General features: G+C 39.4%; 3 protein-coding genes across 3 annotated transcripts; 1 reads left to right on the forward strand and 2 right to left on the reverse strand.

Annotated features, from left to right (window-relative positions):
- Positions 1-520: 520 nt before the first annotated feature.
- LOC123702657 (zinc metalloproteinase nas-4-like) lies at positions 521-6,681 on the reverse strand. The gene is made up of 6 exons (XM_045650423.1): positions 6,556-6,681; positions 5,914-6,117; positions 4,004-4,113; positions 3,231-3,441; positions 1,449-1,585; positions 521-684 (listed from the first exon to the last, which is right to left on the reverse strand). The coding sequence occupies exons 1-6, from the start codon at positions 6,671-6,673 to the stop codon at positions 589-591; spliced, it is 876 nt and encodes a 291-aa protein (XP_045506379.1). The 5' UTR covers positions 6,674-6,681; the 3' UTR covers positions 521-588.
- Positions 6,682-9,315: 2,634 nt separating this feature from the next.
- LOC123699458 (zinc metalloproteinase nas-4-like) lies at positions 9,316-18,770 on the reverse strand. The gene is made up of 7 exons (XM_045646397.1): positions 18,608-18,770; positions 14,662-14,745; positions 11,743-11,952; positions 11,351-11,460; positions 10,739-10,949; positions 10,277-10,413; positions 9,316-9,525 (listed from the first exon to the last, which is right to left on the reverse strand). Exons 1-7 carry the CDS (start codon positions 18,768-18,770, stop codon positions 9,316-9,318), a joined length of 1,125 nt encoding a protein of 374 aa, XP_045502353.1.
- Positions 18,771-19,070: 300 nt separating this feature from the next.
- Positions 19,071-21,200, forward strand: LOC123699740. Its single transcript, XM_045646756.1, has one exon. It carries the CDS (start codon positions 19,071-19,073, stop codon positions 21,198-21,200), a length of 2,130 nt encoding a protein of 709 aa, XP_045502712.1.
- The last annotated feature ends 3,052 nt before the right edge of the window (positions 21,201-24,252 follow it).

Genomic DNA, 24,252 nt, shown 5'->3' on the forward strand with positions numbered 1-24,252 from the left:
AAACTAAATAATATTTGTCTGTTTGTGGTGTCGAAATATTTTTTTTTAAGCTATTGCATAGCTTCTATCGCGGGTCTTGAGCGCGGGGACCGAATCCAGAAATTCCGTAACGGAAAAACCTCACGCTTCCCACTCTGACGGGCACGGAGGTGTGGCTTGAAGGCATGCTATGCAATAGTTTTACCGCGGCAGTCCCCGAGTGCCACACGTCTTTTTTTTAACTTCATATAAATAGTACCTCGATAATTCGATAGTACGAAATATCTTTTATACCAATAAGATATAAAGCTAGGCATAAGAAAAATATTATCATTTGTCAGAATAAAAATGTTTGTTTTTGCCGTTTATAACATAATTTATTGTATGTAATTTTATCATTATTTCCTAAGTTATAATTATTTTAATCATTGAATTAGTATCATTTAACTTCTTTATTAATTTAGCTCACATAAAAAGAAAACATTATCTTAATATTATTTTAATTTTCACATGCGCGATATCTGAGAGAAAAAAAAACATGTACTTCAAAATGAGTATATTATTTAATAAATTACATAGGTATTAAAATAAATATCAGTATTCAGTGGTTCAATCCCATGCGCCTTCACAGTCGTAGTGCCTGTTGATTCTCAGCCAGTCCTTCTCTGTGATGAATTCACGCTGACCCATGACACCTTCGAATTCCTGTAAAAATGAAAATGAATTCCGGTAAATGTGAGTCTGATTGTAAATAATAAACAAACGGGACGAAGATATTAAAATGGAATAACGTAAATATTATAAAAAGTAAGTTTCGTCTAACCATCCCGATCATCCAAGTAGGTAAGGGAATACTCGAAAAAGTCTCCCTATTGAAACAGATGTGAACTGCATCTTATTAGATAAGATTGACATTTGACATTTTACTAGGGTAGGCTGGCACTCAATGGTGATGAGATGGATAATCATGATACTTAGATGTTTCGACCAACGCCAAAACGAAAAGCTATATTATGGAGTTGAGAGATTTATATTATATCTATAGGTTTAGAACTTTAGAGACATTTATTTCAAAGAATTTTACAATTCTATATTATACATTTTATAATTACTTTGGTCTTGTTTCAAAAAACAAAAAACATACAAACTTTGTTTTTGTAATTATGTAGAGAATTTTAGTTTGCACTGTAGAACATACTTACACATTAATGTTATTGTAATAATATTTCTTTTATATGCATTCTAAACAATTTATATTAAAAAATGAAACTTGAATAAGTACAAAAGATCGTCTGTGCCGAGCACACGTGTCAGAAGTGAAACTTTGAATATCATCATACCAAAATCGTCGCCTTTCTCCATGACGAGACATTGAAATTTTACGTACTCTCAATGCGTTGAAAGAAGTTTCACTTTAAAACAAAACTTGCATACAAAAATATATTGCTAATGTATAATGATTTACTCACTTTGAGTGGGACAATAGTAGCTTCTCCATTAGAAGAGAAGGCATATGGACCATAGTGCAAGCAGCTCACGTAGTCATATTCTACACCAAGGTTGCTCACTAGGTCGGGACCGTAAATGTCGAAATTATGTTCAGTGCCTGGAATAAAAAGAATAAGTATGTAATTGCTATGCAGCTATAGCATTCAAATGATTTATAAATAATATTTTTAAAGATAAAAACACAGTACATAACTAATCAGCAGTAGGTATTAATTCTAATAAAATAGAAATAAAAAGTTCTAAATCTGCAGTTTGTGTAAGCAATTTGTAATTATTTTTCTTGAATTAAAGTCTACAAAGCAATATAACACGAGATAAGCTATACAGTGAAGAGGTTAGTTTTGTTTCTGAAGAGCTATTAATATCTATAACGAAACAATTTAATTGACCTAAATTAAATATCTATCGGTAACTAGTAACTACTAACTCATCTATGATATATATACTACTTGGTTTCCGCCCGCGGCTTCTCCCGCGCAGTGAAAGAAAAACCCACATAGTTCCCGTTCCCGTGGGATTTCCGCGATTGCGTCATTTTCTCGAGATAAAAAGTAGCCTATGTCCTTTCTCGGGTATCAAAATATCTCCATACCAAATTTCATGAAAATTGGTTCAGTATTTAAGGCGTGATTGAGTAACAGACAGACAGACAGACAGAGTTACTTTCGCATTTATAATATTAGTATGGATAATAATATATATTCATAAAGTATCATGGGCGTAGCCACGGTGGGGCAGGGTGGGGCGCTTGCCCCACTCTAGCTTTGACCTGGAAGGTAGATAGATACCTAACCAAATCTATATAAAAATCGAAGTACCTACTAACTACTAATATCCGTAAGAAATTTCACACTCGATTCTCGAAAGTCGACAGGCGACACAGAAAATGCGACCTTTATAATTAGTATTATTTACCTCTAAATTGACTGACTAACAACTAACAAGTGTCATACGCCCAGCGACCAAACGGCTGAAGATTTTTGGATCTATTTCGTGGTGTGGTAGGTGAACAATAAGGTGGTTTTGAATAAGAATAATTCGAATAACGAATTACACACGAAAAAAGAAAATAGCTGAGGCTTCTATGTTACATGAAATGTAAGAAAAATGAGTATAGTACCCCAATTAGTTACCCCACTAACTTACAATTTCACTTTTGTTGTGTTACACGTTCTACAACTCACTGATACTTTTTACTTTACACTTTTTTTTTCTAGTGCCTACACTAGAAAAAATGCATTCGCGAATGCCTTCGCAAATGCCTTCGCGAATGCCATCGCGAATGTCTTCGCAAATGCCTTCGCGAATGCCTTCGCAAATGCCTTCGCGAATGCCTTCGCGAATGCCTTCGCAAATGCCTTCGCAAATGCCTTCGCAAATACCTTCGCGAGTGCCTTCGCGAATGCCTTCGCGAATGCCATCGCGAATGCCTTCACAAATGCCTTCGCACGTACGGCCGTACCGCCGCCACCTGGATATAACTTTGGGTACATACTTGGTACATACAGTTGCTAGTTACATATTATTTTTTATTGTTGCCCCACCTTGAGCCCATGGCTAGCTACGCCCATGTAAAGTATGGCTTTGGAAGATGTATTTACTCTTGACATAGTATGAAAATACTTTCTTCAATTTACTCTTTATATAGTAGGACAATAATTTTTTCAGACTCATGTTTACTTGCAAATATACATTATAACCAATTTCAGACCTTCACAATGACAAAAACTTTCAACTCTCACCAGATATCAAGTTCTCTTCAACAATCTTAACATAATCGTCTCTATTGTAAGTGGACTGCATGTGCAGGAAGCCGAGGATGTGCATCCACTCGTGGACGATGGTGGCGTGGCGGAAACAGCCGACTCCTGGGAAGTTCCTGGCAAGGTTGAGGGTGTGGACACCGCGTTCTTCCCAGTAGCCTACGTGCGCATAGCAACCGCCGTCACCTCCCTATTTATTGAATATTTATATCAATTTTATGTAATTTTCTGGTTTCTGCATCTCTATATGTGATGATAGGTTTTGCTCAGCTTTGAAGTCGATTTTTTATTTATTATTTATTCAAATGGGAAATTAAATTAAATTTATTATATAATATAGTATCTACTATCTATATTGAAGGAATTTATTATTTGCCATCGGAGCGGAAATTGATGGGATCGAATGCTGTTTCATCCATGTTGTATAATGTCTAACTTAAAATGTAGAGTCAAGGTAGAGTCCATATAGCGTCCAATAGCTATGCATAAAACAATTTCGCTTTCCGCCGTCTGTGTTTCTGTATATGCATAGATATTTTTAAATACCGCAACGAATTTAGAAGCGGTATTTTTAATAGATAGAGTAATTCTCGAGAAAAAGTTTTAAACAAAGCGGGCAAAGTTGCGGACGGAAAGCTAGTAATACATTGAATGCGAGTTTACCTAAGTACACGGAAGAAATTACAGACGGCAACTTTTCTTTCAAAAACTAGTTATACATATATATAATAAATAAATAAGATAATGCTTACGGTAACTTTAACGTAGACTTCGTCTTCGGGTTCACGGTAGCGGAACTTAACGCATGTGTTGTTTTCGATGTCTTGGATGGCATCCTTAATAGCTGCTTGCTGCAGGGGACCTAGAAAGCAAATTCTAGATAGAAGTAACATACTTATTATGGTTTTGGGAAAAACTCCTTTATTTAATATACGTATATTTTTTGATTGACTTTCCGGTTGGCTTGGTTGGTAGTGACCCTGCCTTCCTAGCCACTGGTCGATTCCCACCCGGGGCAAATATTTGTGTAATGAACATAGATGTTTGGATATCTGGGTGTTAATTGTCTATGTAAGTATTTGTTTAAAATATTAATTACTTACTTATGTATGTTTATCAGCCATTTGGTTTCCATAACACAAGCGAAAGCTTAGTATGGGATCAAATCGTGCCGTGTGTGAAAATTATCTCGAAAATACTATTTATATTTATATATTTTATATATTATGCTTACTGCATAAAGATTTACGTATATTCTATATCTCTACACAACAATTCATAAAGAGCTGTACAATTTATTTAACATTATTTATTTTTAACATAATGTTTAATTTTATTTGTATTTAAATTACAGATATGATTGCATCGTAGATTATTTTTACTGTGTTATAAGTACCTGATTCAGCTTTTCAAATTTGTGTTTTTTAATCATCGTTGGGAAATACCACAAATCCCTCTTGTTTCAATTTAATTCGTTTAACTAATTATTATTATCGTTATAAACAAATAAATGATATAATCTCAATACATGATTGATGACTTAAAATAATAATGAGTAGGTATTTACTATTTATCATGAATTTGGAAAAAATATTTGAAATATCTAATTAATTGTGATAAAATAGTTAATTAAACTTGGCCTATTTACAATTATTTTCTTATCATTTCATTATGCCATAATATTATTACACGCACCTACACTAAGAATTTCATTAGCCATTATCTAAACAAACGTGTCTTAATCTGTACTAATCCATACTAATAAATAATAATATGTAAATGCGATAGTATGGCCTATGTATTATAGAGTCTTTTACAAATTTTATGTAACTAGTAATAGATAAATTATAGGTTACGTTAAAGAAACTAATTTAATGAAATGGATCTGGTAAATTAAATTATATATATAAAGTACTAGATGCGCTCTGCGGTTTCACCCGCGTGGCTCCGCTCCTGTTGGTCTTCCGAGACGGGCCGCGGACCGCAAACTGCAACAGCAAACTGCAAGCGACAACACTTGTTTCTATGAACATCTATGAATCGCTGCGCGTCGCGTCTGCAGGCAGCAGTGTCGCTGCGCTTAGAATCAATTTCATACATGTTCATAGAAACAAGTGGTGTCGCTTGCAGTTTGCTGTTGCAGTTTGCGGTCTGCGGCCCGTCTCGGACTTGTACCTTTAGCGTGATGATATTATATAGCCTATAACTATAGAAAGGAAGGAGGCTATAGGCTCTATAGCCTTCCTCGCTGAATGGGCTATGTAACACCGAAAAAAATTTTCAAATCGAACCAGTAGTTCCTGCGATTAGCGTGTTCAAACAAACAAACTTTTCTGCCTTATAATCTTAATATTTATAAATCTCGTGTCACAATGTTTGTCTTCAATGGACTCCTAAACCACATAACCGATTATAATAAAATTCGCACACCATGTGCAGTTCGATCCAACTTGAGAGATAGGATAGTTTAAATTTCATATCGTTTTAGAGAAAGCGGGCGAAGCCACGGGCGGTAAGCTAGTATTAGTATAGATGATAAATTTATAATGTACAGGAAGTCTATGAGTTTTTATGTTTGTAAGGGGATAGTCCCTTATAAGTATATTTTCTTCCTAAAATTATTTTTCTTTTCACTATACTTACTACTAATAAAAAAGCTCACCAAACTCATCCTCTCCAAATTCCCATACAACGGTGTTTTCAGGCCACTTAGTGTCAGGCCAGATATAAGCATTACGACCGGTAGCATAGTCCTGCAGCATGGCTTCAATCATGAAGTCATCCAGGATAATATCACCCTGGAACTTTCCATTCTCCTCTGGGTTGGCAGATATTCTGTTGCGTGACAGAATCCTGGCTCCATCGTCTAGGAAAGGAAAGCAATGGTTTAAGAAATAAGTAAACTATACTAAAAAGTAAAACTGTATCTAAAGAATAACGTATCAGACTGTTTTGTTATTGAAAAAAATTCGGAATCAAAAATAGTTCACAAGTTGTTTTGCATAAGACATAGGTCAATCCGTGTGCCAATTAAGCTAAGCTTAGTGGGCCAACGTTACGAATTGCCAGACGAAACAGGTCATCCAATTACATATAATTTTAGGATGTATAAGCATGGAAACTAATAACTTATTTTAATAGGAAGTCACTCATATTGTACTCATTTGTAATCACACATCACATCTACATTTTCTAAAAGAAATCTTTTGGAACATGAATCTAATAAGTTCTACCTCTACATGTACAATTTCAATTGTTGGTTCAATTGTTGGATCTCTATAGGTACTACAAACTCAATACTTACTGGTCTTTGTGCTTTCCAAGAAATGCCTAAAGGCTTCGATCTCCTCTCGACTCCTAGCAAGTGACGGGGACGCCACTGCCAGCCCCAAGATACACAAAAGCACAGCTGCACGCAACATTTTGATGTGTAATTAATCATACAAATCAACTATTTTTATATCAATAATTATCTATTGATAATACAAGTGCCAGGCGTTAGACTCTTGTACAACGTTATGTTGAAACTCAATTGGTTCTTCTGTTTGTCAACACATAGTCATGTGTTTAAAATTTCAGATTTTATCGTGTTGTGGCGCATAAGGAATAAAATATATATGGAAAATATTTGAATGAATCACGTAAGTATATTAATTTGTATTGAAGATATAATAAATACAAAGAAGATAGAGTATAGTGTCATATATTTTAATTGTGTTTGATAAAAATTAATGAATGTGAGTGAAATCGCATTCCCTTACTAGTTGACCATGTTTCATTTAGTTGTTGTGTGTGTGATAACATTAATTCTGTCATGAGGTAAACGTAAGGACGCTTATAGCGCTAATCCTTTGAAAATTTGCAATATTGCTGATATTGATAATTTTGACTTATTTATTGAGGCAATTATTACAAACCGCGAATAGTCACGATTATTGATATAATATAGTGAGTTATCAAGGGATTTAGATCTTTTAACGGTTAAGAAATGAAAATATAGGTATGTGGTGGGTCACGCCTCACCAGGATGGGAATTTAAGACGTAATCTACGAATATGTATTATAAAGCTGAAGAGTTTGTTTGTTTGTTTATTTGAACGCGCTAATCTCAAGAAGTAGGTCCGATTGAAAAATTCTTTCAGTGTTGGATAGCCCATTTATCGACGAAGGCTAGGCTATATATCATCATACTAAGACCAACAGAAGCGGAGCCACGCGGCTGAAACCGCGGGGCACAGCTAGTGTATTATAAAGCTGAAGAGTTTGTTTATTTGAACGCGCTAATCTCAAGAAGTAGGTCCGATTGAAAAACTCTTTCGGTGCTGGATAGCCCATTTATCGAGGAAGTCTATAGGCTATAATATTATATATCATCATGCTAACTACTAAGACCAACAGAAGCGGAACCATGCGGGTGAAACCGCGGAGCACGGCTAGTTTAAGATAATAGGTACTATGTAATATCATTATTTAGTAAAACAGAAGCTTTGTGTGAACACTGATTATAAGATTAAGTATTGTTGATCGCATATCCAACACTCGTGTTTTAATTGCTGATTTGATACACGAATTTTCTTAATGTACCGTGATAATTCTGAATGCGTTTATAATTATAAGATTTGTATATTGCTACTAGTATTAAGTATAGAAGATATTGTCCATTTTTTGCGTTGATCTCTGAATATCTTGATGTTATGTTTTAACCGGCGTCCAAAGTATGGACGTCTTTTATAAATTTTTGTGAAAATTATTTTTACGTTATAAAAATTATATTTTGATCGATGATACTTTTAGCATGAACAATGATACCCGTAGTATCATTTGCTCTAGAATGTTCGTATTTTATAGCTAGGAACAAAATATAAATAGCAATATTAGAGATGTAAATCCATAAATGCGAAAGTAACTCTGTCTGTCTGTCTGTTACTCAATCACGCCTTAACTACTGAACCAATTTGCATGAAATTTGGTATTGAGTTATTTTGATACCCGAGAAAGGACATAGGCTACTTTTTACCCCGGAAATAGGATAGGTTTTATCGTGGAAATCCCACGGTAACTATGCGGGTTTTTCTTCGACTGCGCGGGCGAAGCTGCGGGTGGAAAGCTAGTTTTAAAATATAACAAATATTCAACTGGATTGTTCGAGGTTAGTCTGTATACTTAATTGGTGAATTATAGAGCAATAGAACACAATGTGGGAATTTTATCGAATACTACGGTTCCGCCAAGTACCAGCTGGAGGCGCTTGAGGCGATAGAGAGGCGTGCCAAGAGGCTCATAAACGACGATGACCTAGTAGGCAAAAAGCTCCAGAGCCTCGGTCACCGCCGCAGAGTGGCCAGCTTATCGGTTTTCTATCGGATACACTTTGGAGAGTGCGCTGCGGAACTGCACGATCTTGTTCCGCCATCCCCGTTCTTCCATCGATCGTCGAGGCGCACAGATTCTAGGCATCGCCATATGGTGGACGTTCCATGTACCCGGACTAAGCGGTTCGGTTCCACATTCTTTATCCGAACCGCGAGGGACTGGAACATGCTTCCTGAGTCTGTGTTCCCCGACGAGTACAATATGGGGGTCTTCAAGCGTAGAGTGAACAGGTACCTTCTAGGGAAGCGCGCTCCATCTTAGACCACATCTCAGCTTAACATCAGGCGAGATTGTGGTCAAGCGCTTCCCTATAACCAATAAAAAAAAAAATACTAGCGGTCCGCCCCGGGCTCGCCCGTGGTACATATTTACGTTTTCTCTACATAAGGAGCATCCTCGTACTTCAAGGAATATAATTAAAAAAAATTATCGAAATCGGTACAGCCGTTCACACGTGATGCCGTTACAATGCTAAACGGGTTTCATTTTTATATATATAGATTTGCTCTCATCACAAATTTTCATGCAAATAATACTTACATTTCTAAAATTATTATAAATGAAAACACCAAAAGTCAATTGATTTAACGATATTTTAATTTCAATAAATAATTACATAAATAAAATTTTTCATACAAAAAATTGTAGTGTTAAGAGTTTTCAATATAAATCAGTTGACAATAAATAGCTTTCAGTCAATTTTCTCCATATTGTCTTGATCTTGAGTTTGCTCTTGAGTTGGATTTTGCTGTTCCATCAATGCCTTGGTCTTCTCAACCTCCTGTTGCAGGTAGTCGATGTGGTCCGCGCTCCAGGCTCCAGGGCAGTTGTAGTGGCGGCTGAGACGCACCCAATCCCAGTGGGTCACGAAGTTCTGTTGTCCCATTATGCCTTCGTAGCTCTGTGGAATGATAATCATCATCAGGTATTGGGTACTCAATTACAATAGTACTATAGTATTATCATTTAGACACCTAATTAAGTAGCTCATGAAAAAGTTTCCTTTACTTTATAGAACAGTTAAAGATGAATATGGAAGAAATCGCTTTTAAGCGATGAGGCCGCCAAATTGTACATTTATTTTAAGTTAGATAATATCGTTTATGTAAATTTTGTTTTTGTGTGCATTACACACTTAGATTATACAATATAGTGTTTTCTATTATATTCTATTCTATGAATATTCTCCATAAGATTCTCCAGATATAAGGTATCAAGTTATCAACTCATCTCTGCAGAATCAATTTTCGAAACGGTGATTAATAATTTCTATGTACTATGACCACTAGGCACTATAACGATATTACTTACTTGAACAAATATGTATATGTTTTAGTTTGGTTTGACATTTTATTAAATAGCAAAAAAGCAAGAGGAATACAGTTTATAATAAAAGCTCCATTTCTATTTATTTTATTATATGTACAAATGATTATAATCTATACTTTAATATTATAAAGCTGAAGAGTTTGTTTGTTTGTTTGAACGCGCTAATCTCAGCAACTACTAGTCCGATTTGAAAATTTCTTTCAGTGTTAGATAGCCCATTTATCGAGGAAGGCTATAGAATATATATCATCACGCTAAGACCAACAGGAGCGGAGCAACGCGGGTGAAACCGCGGGGCACACCTAGTGATATCATATACTTACTCTCAAAGCGACGATGGTGGGTCTACCAGTGACGGAGAAAGCGTGGGTGCTGTAGTGCATACAACTCTGGAATTCATACGGAAGCCCTAAGTTGCTCACAAGGTTCGACTCGTATTTGTCAAAGTTGTACTCCATACCTAAAATTAAAAACAGGTCATAGTTATGTTAAATAAGGCATAATATTATTTTATCAACAAATGTTCGTAGTGATTTTAATAGCAACAGAACAAATTCACCCATTCAACACAAAATGTTGGCACTTCAGCGAAAATAATCAACTAAAATTCACATTAGTTTATACAATGGTTTCATTAAAAGGCATTATTTAACATTCTATATCATTTTAGTAAAGAGCAAAAATATATGAGTGAATAGTGTTCGTTATGTCCACAGGTTATGTCCTAGTACAAATCTTTGCGTCTGCGATCTATTTCTGATTAAATAATGTCTGTCATTACTTACCACGCTGAATATTCTCCCACGCGATCCTGACATAGTTGTCCCTAGTGTAAGTGGACTGCATGTGGAAGAAGCCGAGCACGTGCAGCCACTCGTGGATGATGGTCACGACGTTGAAGCAGCCGTGGCCAGGGGTAGCGGGGGTCAGGTTCATGGTGTGGATGCCACGGTCGTGCCAGAACCCGACGCTGGCATAGCAACCGTTGTTGTACCCCTGGAAATATTTAATTCTAAATTAGAGTAGAGTAGAGTAGTGTAGAGAGTCCCTAGATTCGCCCATGTACATACATAGCCATTAATTATGATACATTACAACGTTGAAATATTTCTTTATTCGAGTCTGTAGTAGCATCAGGCTCTAAATATTATAACTTATAGCGAAGTATAATTAATGTTATAGAAAAGTTTAAAAAGGCTCTCTATTATAGTTAACTATGTATGCTACAGCACTAATATTATATTGATTGAGTTCATACAAGGCAGACTTGAAGAAAAGTAAAATTTTCATCGCGATGTAGTTAATCCGATAAAAGATGTAAGAATCGGTCGAATCGTCCAGCAATTCCATATACAGCCAGAAAAATATCTGAACAATATAAATGATTAAATTTTTACCGTAAGAAGAACGTAGTTCCTGTCGGATGCGGTTCTCCTTCGGAATCTGACGCAGGTGAAGTGCTCGATCCATCCAATTGATAGAAGAATGTGGTCAATTTGTGCTTGATCTAAAAGAATTTATTAATTTTGTTAGAACCCACATCAATTACGAACTCAAAAGCAACAATTTATAATTTTTATACGAGTAAGGACGTATCATTCAAAGTTCTTAAATTTTGACCTGCAAATTAAGATTCAGTCCCTTATTATCATTTTTTTATATTCTCGCTGTATAAAATTACAACAATAGCTGCACTTACGCTTTTATACCAAGCAGAATACGGGACAGTTGGCCTCTTTAGTCAATACTATCTTATTTAAAAAGAACTCCTACACAAAGGAGAACTTACTAAAGTGTCCACCCGCGAAGTCATACACAACAACGTTGCTAGGCCACTTGGTATTAGGCCATATGTAAGCAGCCCGACCAGCTGCATAGTCTGTCACCAGGGCTTCAATCTGCCAGTCGTCCAGTACGATGTCCCCCTCGAATTTACCGCTCTGCTCCCATATGTTGCTCAAGGGGTTGATCGCGCTTGAAGAGACGAGGTAGCCGTTACCTGGAAGAGAGAATATAACCAATCGATTGGAAAAGAATCACCAAATATTGCTAACCGTAACTTGAATAAGGCTCGACCAATTCGACTTAAACGAGTAGACCGACTGCAGGGGCAGCTATTTATATGTATTTATTAAAATTATTAAAATTGTTGTTTGAAATTACTAATATTTTGAAGTGAAACTTCTTTATCGGGGTTGGAAAAAAATTTAGTGTAACATTTTTTCGTTACGCGCGACATTTTTCCGTTACGCGCCATCTTTTTCTAATGACGCCTACCACGCGTGATTCGACGTATTTCTGTAAAGTTGCATATAGTAAATTATTTTTTGAAAAATTAAGGTCCTAAAGAAGTTTCACTTCTTACGTGTGTACACTAGTACTCGAACACATTTTTATATTTACAGCGCTATAGCTTGTGATATAGAAATTTATGAAAGGCGCAAGAATTCTGGATTACAGGACAAATGCTAAAATCTAAAATGAGCTGAGCTTCGAGAAACTATTTACTAAAATATGCTTGTATTATTACTTGATGTTTCTCTTTCATTAACTTGGGTATGAATTTAATGCACGTCTTTATTTTAAGACTTATTATATCTAATTATTATACCTTCTCATATACATATTGAGATTAACTTCTGTGTTGTCTTTATCTATTTTCTTTTCTTAATTAATTTTCTTTTCTGTTCTCCTTATCGGATATTTGCATGCATTTTAATATCTGCATTTCAGTAGTCAATTGCATTGTTATAACAATTCTATGTATACTTCAATCGATTGAAAAGATATAATAAAATGTAAACTAATCAAGCGATAACGTTCTGAAATTGTATTTATCAGATAATTAATCATTCTATCGATAATCTAATAATAATCGTCACGCTATGAAATACATAATCTATACATCTATACATAGGTACATAATTATATATCTATATACATATAATATATCTGTAGAAGGGTCAATTCTGTACATTGAAAATATTGAAAAAATAAATAGCAGGGGGTGTTACTGGATCGGTACCAAGCCCAAATATGTGATTAAAAAAATTTTTGTCTGTCTGTCTGTCTGTCTGTCTGTCTGTATGTTCAGGCATCACGTGAAAACTAATGGTTCGATTTCGATGAAACATGGTATAATTATACCTTATTATCCTGGGCATAAAATAGGATACTTTTTATCCCAGAAAAATACGTAGAAAAAAATAAATCTTAATTTTTCTTAATTTTCCGCGCGGACGGAGTCGCGGGCGGAAGCTAGTGTATAATAAATCTGTAGAAGGGTAAATTCTGTACATTGAAAATATTGATAAAATAAATAGCAGGGGGTGTTACTGGATCGATACCAAGCCCAAATATGTGATTAAAAAAAATTTTGTCTGTCTGTCTGTATGTTCAGGCATCACGTGAAAACTAAAGGTTCGATTTCGATGAAACTTGGTATAATTATACCTTATTATCCTGGGCATAAAATAGGATATTTTTTATCCCGGAAAAATACGTAGAAAAAAAATAAATCGTAATTTTTCTTAGTTTTTCCGCGCGGACGGAGTCGCGGGCGGAAGCTAGTAATAATATAAAACTGAAGAGTTTGTTTGTTTGTTTGAACGCGCTGTACTCAGGAACTACTGGTCCGATTTGCAAAATTCTTTCGTTGTTAGATAGCCCATTTATCGAGGACTAGCTTTCCGCCTGCGGCTTCGCCCGCGTTTTCAAAGAAAAACCCGCAAAGTTCCCGTTCCCGTGGGATTTCCGGGATAAAACCTAGCTTATGACTCGTAGATAATGTAGCTTTCGAATGGTGAAAGAATTTTTAAAATCGGTCCAGTAGTTTATGAGCCTATTCATTACAATCAAACAAACAAACAAAGTTTACCTCTTTATAATATTAGTGTAGATAGGAGGCTATAGGCTATAAATATCATTACGCTAAGACCAACAGGAGCGGAGCCATACGGGTGAAACCGCGAAGCGCAGCTTGTTAAATATATTTTTATTATCATACTAGCTTCCGCCCTCGACTCCGTCCGCGCGGAAAAATTGAAATTTATTTTTTTCTACGTATTTTTCCGGGATAAAAAGTATCCTATTTTATGCCCAGGATAATAAGGTATATATACCAAGTTTCATCGAAATCGAACCATTAGTGATGCCTGAACATACAGAACAGACAGACAGACAGACAAAATTTTTTTTAATCACATATTTGGGTTTGGTATCGATCCAGTAACACCCCCTGCTATTTATTTTTTCAATATTTTCAATGTACAGAATTGACCCTTCTACAGATTTATTATATGTATAGATACTATAGATGAAATGAAATGAAATGAAATGAATGAATGAAATGAATGCTCTGTCCCCGATTTCTTCGTCCCTATTTAAGAACGGACATTATTTTTACATACTAATTAATATCGATGTAAGGAAAAACAAACGAAAACTATCTCACAGGGAGCCTGGAGAAACTGAAAACATATTTTTAATGTTACAACTAACAGTTCCAAAAGTGACCAGAATGACGCTAGTATCGGAAAAGTATCTTCCATAGGAAGTTTAAAATTGACATATGGCACTATCTTAATTTGGCTCTTTTTGAAATACACTATAAAACTAAGCTGGTTACGTTATTGACTAGTTACGTCAGTTATTTATTTCTAGCTAATTCCCCTTTTTCCCCCTTAAAAAGTTACTAGTTACAACCTACCATTTTTGGTGCTTTGCAGAAATTTCCTGTATTCCTCTACATCCTCTTTACTCTTCAGTGGCGAAGGTACTGCTACCACTAGCCCTATAACACACAACAACACACCAAGTTTCAACATTTTAATGTTTACCAAGCGCGTTGCATCACAAGCTTATATACCATCGTTTGGCTGATTGCAATCAAAGTCTTTAATTATCGAAAATATTTAACATCTAATAGGATTATCTAGATATGATGGCTGTATCGGTGGACTTCAAGCAATGCCGACGAGTATTTTTCCTTTAGGGAGTGCATTTTCAAAATTATTTTTTGTAACTGTTACTGTTTAGAAACCAATTTATAGTTAGTCTCCTAATTTTTGTCAAAATCGCCCGCTTTGACAAAAATCTAATAAATTATATACCTACTAAAACCATTCTCGAGAATCACTCTATCTATTAAAAAAAACCGCATCAAAATCCGTTGCGTAGTTGTCAAGATTAAACATACATAGGTATATAGGGACAGAGGAAGCGACTTCGTTTTATATACTACTAGCTTACCGCCCGCGGCTTCGCCCGCTTTGTCTAAAACCTAATAAATTATATACTAAAACCTTCCTCTTGAATCACTCTATCTTTTAAAAAAAACCGCATCAAAAACCCGTTGCGTAGTTTTAAGGATTTAAGCATACAAAGGGACATAGGGACCGAGAAAGCGACTTTGTTTTATACTATGTAGTGATGATGGTCCATCCGTGGCATTTCCAGGGTTGTTAAACCCTGGAAATGAATATAATGGAACTACATATGGAATTAAATATGATTTTATATGCTTTGTTTTTTGCTGTGCCAATTTTAAATTTAAAGTTAAGGCTTTTTCGTTCAATCTTCGTTTACAAGATGACCCTGGTCAACGAAAACACGTTTATTTGAAACGATCTAAGATATACTGATCATACTTTCTCAATTCCTTTATTTCTAGCACGCTTTTATTAGCTTCATTTTCAAGTCGTAGACATATCCGTGCATCATGTATGTTTGTCTACAACCAACTGTTAGACTTGATTTACCATTTTAAACATCGAGATTGAATTTAAACTTTGTACAATACAATAATACATTCCTTGACTCAAAAGCGTGTATTCTTTTTTTATATAGGTATATTTTATTTATTACAATCATAACGAGGTTTTAATAATAAATCAATCACAATGAGACATAATGAGTAATGTAATTTAATATGATATGTATGCCTGATATTAAATATCGCAAAAGATTGACATATTTTTAAATCGATAATTTTCAAAGATAATTTCCAGACTAGGGCCTTGTAAAATTATGAATATACTTATATGTATAGAATATTAGCTGCTCCGCGCGGTTTCACCCCTGTGACGTAGTATATTATTATTAGTCTGTGCTTATAGCCTTCCTCGATAAATGAGCTATCTAACACCGAAAGATTTTTTTATTAGCGCGTTCAAACAAACAAACAAACAAACTCTTCAGCTTTATAATATTAGTAAGTATAGCTTAGTAGTATAGATTTTAAGTCCTTTTATAATAGAAATACATTTATCTCTATTAGTCTTTAGTTATTTTTTTGGATAAAAAGAATTTAGTCGGACTTGTTATTCTGTATTAACATTATAAAGAGGCACAGTTTATAAGTTTGTGATATTGTACCTGGATCTGCATCTACTGGACCGATTTTACGACGATTGGCTAGTGTATTTATTTAAAACTACTTTTCCATGCTAGAAGTAGGCCGTAGAAGTCGAAAATAATAATCAATATCGCCGTCGGGCCTCGGGGGAGGTTTTTATAAGGCTTAGACACAGAACATATAAAAGAGGTTTTTTATATGCTCTGTGGGCTTAGAATTACTTTGAAGTGATACAAAGAAGAAAAAAAATGTGTGCGTGTACTTTTCGAAAAATAATTAAATAAATGCAACTTTACAGAAATACGTCGAACCACGCGTGGTAGGACGTCATATGAAAAAGATGGCGCGTAACGGAAAAATGTCACGCGTAACGAAAAAATGTTACACTAATTTTTTTTCAACCCCGATAAAGTAGTTTCACTTCAATAACAGAACATATGATTCAGTTTTAAAATTTAAAGATAACAAACACTGAATAGCTATCTAGTAGGTAATACCACAGACTAATAATAATATACTACGTATACAAGTAATACTGTCTAATTTTAACTAGCTTTCGACCGAGTCAGAGGAAAAACCACACAGCACTGTGCGTAAAGAAGAGACAGACAGACAGCGATACTTTCGCATTCATAATAAATTGGGATTATATCTAGATTATAATTAAGCAGGGGATAATTATTTAATCCGGCTTATCTAATCCATGCAGTTTTTGACTTGAAATCAATGAGATTTAACTCAATTATTTTCAATCAATCACTCGTATAAATTAAGATTTCTATCTTTTTGTACGTCATTATGTTTACTTTTAACCTATAGCATAATAATGTCATTGAGTTACTATGTACTACTGTGGTACTACCTACGTACTAGAGAGGACATCGCTATTACACTATTTGTAAGACGAGTTAGAGTCAATCGTCTCTTCTCAATTGAAATTCATATTATTATCTATTTATTTTAACTGTAACTAACTCTGATGTAGGATAATAATTGATTGAAACATAATAAGTGTTGTGTACGTAGTATTTGACCGATAATATGTTTAAATGAAACCTATAGTTGGGAAGTCCCCTTTACCTAACACTAATTTCATTCATTTCTTTTAAACAATATCGATACGACGATAACTACATTTCACAACATTGCGATTACAACGCAACGTGGTCGGAAGAATGTGAGACCACAACGTATATGTTAACGGCTCTTCCCTTTCTTCTTAATTTTTTTTACATAAAGCAGTAGGAATCGAAAATGACAGTTCTTAAAAATTTGGAAATTTAAAGATACTTGTTGAAGTATCAGCAATTGAAAAAAAAACAGAGAATATGTCATAGTGTCCTAACTCCTAACTAATAAATTTATACTTTGTAAATTAAATTCTACTTACAACAACATATCCCCATCCTGATACAATTCCTTTTTCTCTGCCGTTAACATAACTACTATCTACTTCTATTGGCCATATTCTATCTCTTCTTGAAGTTTCAATAAACTAATATGATCAGTAAGTAAAGTCGCGTTATAGTCCTTGTGAATAATGACTGATTCTACTTTAAACCTCGTCCCACAGGACAGTTTATTTGATCCAACAACAAATTCATAAGAATCGAGGTTGCGGCTAAAAAATAATTTGAGGGAAATCAGGGATTATTAATAAGACTTTCTTCAAATTGTTATTAATATAAAATTAGGTCAGGGCCTGTAAAAACTTCAATCAAAGCTAAATTTTTATAAGGAAAATGCCAAATTCGAGAACGGCTGAATCGATTTCATTAGTTATTTTTATAATATTCCTTGTAGTACCTACGAAAATGGATCTTATTGAGAGAAAACGTAAACATGTTCCAAGGGCGAAACCAGGGCGGACCGTAAATATTTAATATCTATAAATTAGGTTGGATATTAAAATCAGAAGAGAAAAAGTGATTATTTAAAAAAATGCAATTACTTTGACGAAATGTCTGGTATAGAAATTTGGATCTTATATTACCTACGCTACGTAAACATGTTCCACGGGCGGAGCCGGGGCGGACCGTTAATATTTAATACAAATTAGGTTGGATAATAGACCCCCCCATCGTTCCAAGCCTTGTCGTGGCGGGGGGGCTCAGTACCTGTGTTGCAATCCAGCATCTTGGGGAAGCTAATATGGAATAAACACGTGCCACTCCCGATTCGTTTTTAATTTAAACCATACGGGAAGTGGCCCTGGAGTAGGCATATAAAACAGGTGGGTGGAGGTGTATCGCCGTATCCGCCCCTGTGTAAATATGCGAGAAGAAAGCACACGGTGCACCTTGGGAGAGGGTCTCGAGAAGACCAGTGGCTGCAATGCAGCGGTGGATGGCGGTCAGCGAACCGCGGCGCGACGGACTTAGCGTGAGGATATCTCTAGCTGGGTTACGGGGCTTTGGCCCCCCTTCGGGCAAACTGTTACCTCTAGCGTGTGACGTTGTCATGTCTAGCGGCACGTTAGAGACCAGGGGGCTTGCCTTAACCGGCCGGCCTGAGAGGAAGGTGACCTCAATAAAAAACCCCTCTATTTCGGCGTTGGGGCGCCCCACAGGGCCTAAGCGCGACGTCGGATTCCTGCTTTCTCATAGGAGGTAGGTGGCTTGGCGAGAGGACCAAGTCGGAGCGGCCAACCCCCGGATACCGCCCGCCCTCCGGGGTGTAATAGGGTTACCCGGGTACAGGGGGCACCACCCGGATGGACCATATATTTCCCCCATACTCGTGGGACTAAAAACACAGTCAAAATGAAACCCCAATTCGAAGAAAGAGGAGATTTGCCGAGAGAATCGGCAACTGGAAAATGCAGTGTGGTATTGGAGCGTATGTCAGGCGCTACCCCTACACCAACTGAAGTTGGAGGAATTGTCAATCGTTCGTATATGACGACGGACGTAGCCGCGGAGTCAGACTCGTCTATGGCGAGTATAAACTCACGGGTTACTATGAGCCCCCTTGCCTGCCGAGAGGCTCTGTGTACCCCGAGCAAGGAATCGCGTTTCTGGCGCACCCGTAAGCGCTCGCGATTGGAAGATGGAAGTTCGAGCGATACCACCATCCCATCTTCCTCTGGAAGACCTCGCACTGGCCTTCGCAAGGCACACAGAATGGAGAAAGCGGCCCAAGCTGAAACGGAAACCGGAGCAGCCGCATCCGCTTCGGCAGAACCAAAAACAAAAGCTATGCGGTCGCCATCGATAGCAATTGGTGCCAACACAGCGACAGAAGAGGCGAGAAAGAGAATCGAGGCAAATCTCGCAATTGTCGAAAAGATTGCCAAAGCTTCCAACCATCTCAAGACCACGTTTGTAGCTGACTTGAGAAGTGCCGCCAGGGCGATTAGGGAGGACGCTGATTCCCTCGCCTTGAGAACTTTATCTGAGGAAACAAACACGCTCCGCGCCGAGAATGAACGTCTGCGTATAAGGCTGGATGTTATTCAAAGCGAAATGCGGGAGCTGCGGCTGCTTATACATCGGGGCTCTGTTGGCTCTGTGCAACCGGCCGAGATGCCACAGGATTTCGAGGCTAGGATGATGCGCCAGTTAGGAAAGCTCATTGATACGCGGCTAAGGAACTTGGAGCCACGACCGACTCCGCAGCAGCGACGCCTCTCCAATGCTACGGATGGAGGAAGAAGCCGGGCCGTCGACCTCCGACAGGACAGTTGTCCTGAGGTCTTAAAGGATACGGGACCAAGGCCAAAGAAAACCAAGGCGCTGTCCATGCCGGCGCAGAACGTGGCGCAGGACAGGCAGGAGACTAATATAAAGGAGGGAGGCAAAAAGAAGAAGAAGAAGGGGAAAGGATCTGGGAGTGAAAACCGAGCGATGGAATTACGAGGTGGGGGATCTACTCCTGCCTTATCTCCCGCAACGGTGGCTCCTTTATGTAACGACGCGGAAACCCCAACGGTGCCTACAGCCGATCCTTCTGACGAAGGCTGGTCAGTTGTGACTAAGAAAGGCAGATCAGGTGCGAATAAGGCAGAACACGCTGGATCCGGAAAAACCGCGGTTGATAAACGGAAGATATCCCACCAACCCAAGCTATCCCAACCTTCGCTGAAGGCCCCACGATCTGCTGCAATCGTCCTAACAATTTCATCGGATGCACAGGCTAACGGCGTAACTTACGCCACAGCTATCAAGGAGGCGAAAGCTAAAGTTGACCTCAAGGAGGCCGGAATAGACTGCGTAAAGTTTCGCCAGGCGATCACAGGAGCCACAATTATCCAGATTCCTGGGCCCGGTAGCGGAGAAAAGGCTGACTTATTAGCAAGTAAATTGAAGACAATATTTAAAGACAAGAACATCAAAGTCTCAAGACCAGTGAAAATGGCGGACCTACGCGTTTCAGGCCTAGACGCGTCCGTTACTGCGGACGATTTAAAGGACGCCATAGTAACAAGGGGAGAATGCCTAGTTGACCAAATACGTGTCAGCCAAATACGCCAAGATAGAACTGGGCTTTATGGAGCGTGGGTAAACTGCCCTGTAACAGTGGCCAAAAAACTTACCGAGACACGCTTTCTCGTCGGATGGGTGGTGGCAAGAGTAAGAGTACAGGAGCCACGAGAGTTGCGTTGCTTTCGATGCCTGGAACTGGGGCACGTGGCCAACCGATGCGCTGTGGAGTGCGATCGCAGTCATTTGTGTTACCGCTGCGGGCAGCCAGACCACAAAGCTGCCAACTGTACCGCCAAGCCTAACTGTGCAGTATGCATAGCAGCAGGCAGAAAAGCAGACCATCGCTTGGGCGGTAATGGCTGCGCTGCTCCTAACGTTAAAGCGCCAAAAGCACGGCCTAAGAGACACGTTGGAGACTCCCAGGCTGACGGAGCGACTATGGAGGTAGTAGAAACCACCGCAGCATAGGATGGCGCTACGGATTCTGCAATCCAACCTGAACCACTGTGCCAGGGCTCAGGATCTACTGATGCAGAGCCTGGCACAGTGGTCCATACACATCGGAATCCTATCGGAACCTTATGTAGTTCCATCTCAGCGGGACAACTGGGTCGGGGATATCGACGAGGTTGCTGCCCTTATCATAATGCAATCGGAAGGATCACCTCAAATCTGTGCATACAAGAAGGGTCATGGATGTGTAGCCGCGAAACTGACCGATATGGTTGTAATTGGAGTTTACTTCTCACCAAACAAAACGCTCGCTGAGTTCGAAGCTTTCTTGGGGGAAGTAAACTCTATGATTCAATGGGGTCGCCCTCACCAAATTGTCATTGCAGGGGACCTTAACGCCAAATCTGCCTTGTGGGGTTCCGCTACCACGGATGCTCGCGGAGACATTCTTGTCGAATGGCTCGCAGCTCAGAATCTGGTCCCACTCAACCAGGGCACCGAGAATACTTGTGTGCGCATGCGGGGAGGGTCAGTCGTGGATGTTACGTTTGCGAGCCCCACCCTTGCTTATCGGGTTCGTGGTTGGAAGGTTTTGTCGGAGGTGGAAACTTTGTCGGACCACAAATACATCCGATTTGATGTTGTGCAAACTACATCAAATCTATATGGGCACAGGTCTGCGCCTGTCGAATCTGGCCCGAGATGGTCCCTCAAAACCCTGGACAGACAACTACTTGAACTGGCGTCTATAGTTGGTGCGTGGTGTCCGAAACCGGACTCCATAAACGTGGACACAGAGGCGGAATGGTTTGCGGTAACAATGACCCACATATCAGACGCCGCAATGTCTAGAGTTAAACCATCTCCGCCACATAATAAAGTTTATTGGTGGTCACCTGAACTTGCGCGGCTTCGCTCAGCCTGCGTTACCGCCAGACGCCGTTACACTAAATACAGACGAAAGAGGAGGCGGGCAGACTACTCCATTGTTGAGGAATCTGAGCGGTATGCCGTATACCAAGATGCTAAAAAGGCCCTTAGAGAGTCCATAGCGACCGCGAAGGAGAGGGCATGGGCCGAATTGCTGGAGACACTGAGCCTTGACCCCTGGGGGCGCCCCTATAGGCTGGTTATGAATAAATTAAGACCTTTTGCTCCACCAATAACAACTAGGTTGGAACCAGCACTTCTTAAAAAGGTTGTGTCTTCCCTCTTCCCAGGTCGAAATGCAGCGGAGCACTTGGACCGAGGCATTGATCAAGGAGATCTAGCCTGCACGAGACCTATCCCGGACGTAACCCTTACCGAATTGGATGCGGCGGTGCAACGCCTGAAAAGGAAAACTACCGCCCCGGGGCCCGATGGCGTGCATGGAAGAGTGTGGTCACTTGCCCTCTCACATGGACTGGCCCAACGATTCTGCCAACTAATGACAGAATGTTTTAAGAACGGGAGGTTCCCAGAACGATGGAAGGTGGGTCGCCTTGTTCTACTTAAAAAGAGTGGCAAACCGGCCGATTCGCCATCAGCCTATAGGCCAATTGTCCTGTTAGACGAAGCTGGCAAGCTCTTCGAGCGCATCATTTCCAGTCGTATACAAAAGCATCTTGCGCTAACAGGACCGGACCTCGATGAAGCCCAATATGGCTTTAGGCGTAGGAGGAGCACAGTAGACGCCATAGCCCGTTTACGAGATATTAGTGAAGAGTGTGTTTCCCAGGGCGGGGTCGCATTGGCAGTATCTTTGGATATTTCCAATGCGTTTAACACCTTGCCTTGGGACAAAATTTTAGACGGCCTTGCTCAACACCATCTTCCATTCTATCTCCGACGCATTATTCGTTCGTATCTTGGTGGACGCAAAATTATCTTTCCAGAGCGATGTGGCTGGGGTAGCCATAGGGTTGCATGCGGTGTTCCACAGGGTTCTGTTCTGGGACCTCTCCTGTGGAACATCGGATACAACCATGTGCTACGAGGCGTGTTGCCGCTAGGCGTTAGCGCCATCTGTTACGCCGATGACACTTTGGTCGTGTCTACTGGGCGTGACTTCAGAGAGGCACGACTCCGGGCTACGGCCGGGGTGGCACAGGTGGTTGCTAAAATAAAAAGTCTGGGGCTTAAAGTAGCACTTGAGAAGTCGGAAGCCATATGGTTCCACGGCCATCGGAGGGCTCCACCAACTGGGGAAGAGATTGTGGTGAGCGGAGTGCCCATCCGAATTGGGCCCAGGCTGAAATATCTCGGCCTGGTGCTTGATCCGAGATGGACATTCCAAGCTCACTTCGCGGCACTGGCTACAAAGCTCAACAACACGGCAGCGGCTCTCTGCCGCATCATGCCGAATATTGGAGGGCCGAGAGGAGCATGTCGCCGACTCTTTGCTGGAGTTGTTCGCTCACAGGCGTTGTACGGATGCCCAATATGGGCTGACAAGCTTTTAACGCGCAACACTATTGTGCTGAGGCGGTCGCAGCGAGTGATAGCCATAAGGGTTGCAAGGGCGTACCGCACCGTTTTCGTACGATGCGGTGTGCGTTATAGCCGGGACTGCACCCTGGCACCTCGAAGCGGCCGCCTTGGCGGAAGTCTACTGGCGCAGAGCGGAGGCAAGAGGGAGAGACTTAGATCTGCCTCCTGAAACACTCGAAGGCTGGAAGCGGGAAGCTCGAGACGCGGTGTTCAGAAAATGGGCTCACGAACTCAGTTCATCATGCGTGGGGGCCTGGACCCTTAGCGCGATTAGTCCAGTGCTTAAAGAGTGGGTAGAAAGAGGATGGGGGTCACTCAGCTACCGACTGGTGCAGGTGCTGTCGGGGCATGGATGCTTTGGCAGCTACCTGCATAGGATAGGGCGTGAACCGGCCCCCTCCTGCCACCACTGCAGCAGCCAACTTGACACGGCTCAACACACGTTGGTCGAGTGTCCAGCATGGACAGCCGAAAGGAGGCCTCTCGAGGGCTTGCTGGGTACAAACAACGAGTTGAACCTGCAAACCCTCGTGAACATGATGGTCGCTGATGACGCGAAATGGAGTATTGTCGCAGCCTTCTGCGAAACAATAAT

The sequence above is a fragment of the Colias croceus genome, chromosome 2 (assembly GCF_905220415.1).
Source record: "Colias croceus chromosome 2, ilColCroc2.1".
NCBI classification, from domain to species: domain Eukaryota; kingdom Metazoa; phylum Arthropoda; class Insecta; order Lepidoptera; family Pieridae; genus Colias; species Colias croceus.

What these genes read in the sequence shown, in the direction of transcription:
- LOC123702657 (XM_045650423.1), bottom strand. Translation starts at nt 6,673, where the DNA reads ATGTTGCGTGCAGCTGTGCTTTTGTGTATCTTGGGGCTGGCAGTGGCG. An exon ending in CTTGGAAAGCACAAAGACCA is followed by an intron (nt 6,118 to 6,555) that starts GTAAGTATTGAG and finishes TTCCTTTCCTAG; the next exon opens with ACGATGGAGCCAGGATTCTG. An exon ending in TGAAGAGAACTTGATATCTG is followed by an intron (nt 1,586 to 3,230) that starts GTGAGAGTTGAA and finishes TTTTTATTCCAG; the next exon opens with GCACTGAACATAATTTCGAC.
- LOC123699458 (XM_045646397.1), bottom strand. Translation starts at nt 18,770, where the DNA reads ATGACAACGTCACACGCTAGAGGTAACAGTTTGCCCGAAGGGGGGCCA. An exon ending in TCTGCAAAGCACCAAAAATG is followed by an intron (nt 11,953 to 14,661) that starts GTAGGTTGTAAC and finishes TCTCTCTTCCAG; the next exon opens with GTAACGGCTACCTCGTCTCT. An exon ending in CTTCGCGGGTGGACACTTTA is followed by an intron (nt 11,461 to 11,742) that starts GTAAGTTCTCCT and finishes AAATTCTTTTAG; the next exon opens with ATCAAGCACAAATTGACCAC.
- LOC123699740 (XM_045646756.1), top strand. Translation starts at nt 19,071, where the DNA reads ATGAAACCCCAATTCGAAGAAAGAGGAGATTTGCCGAGAGAATCGGCA.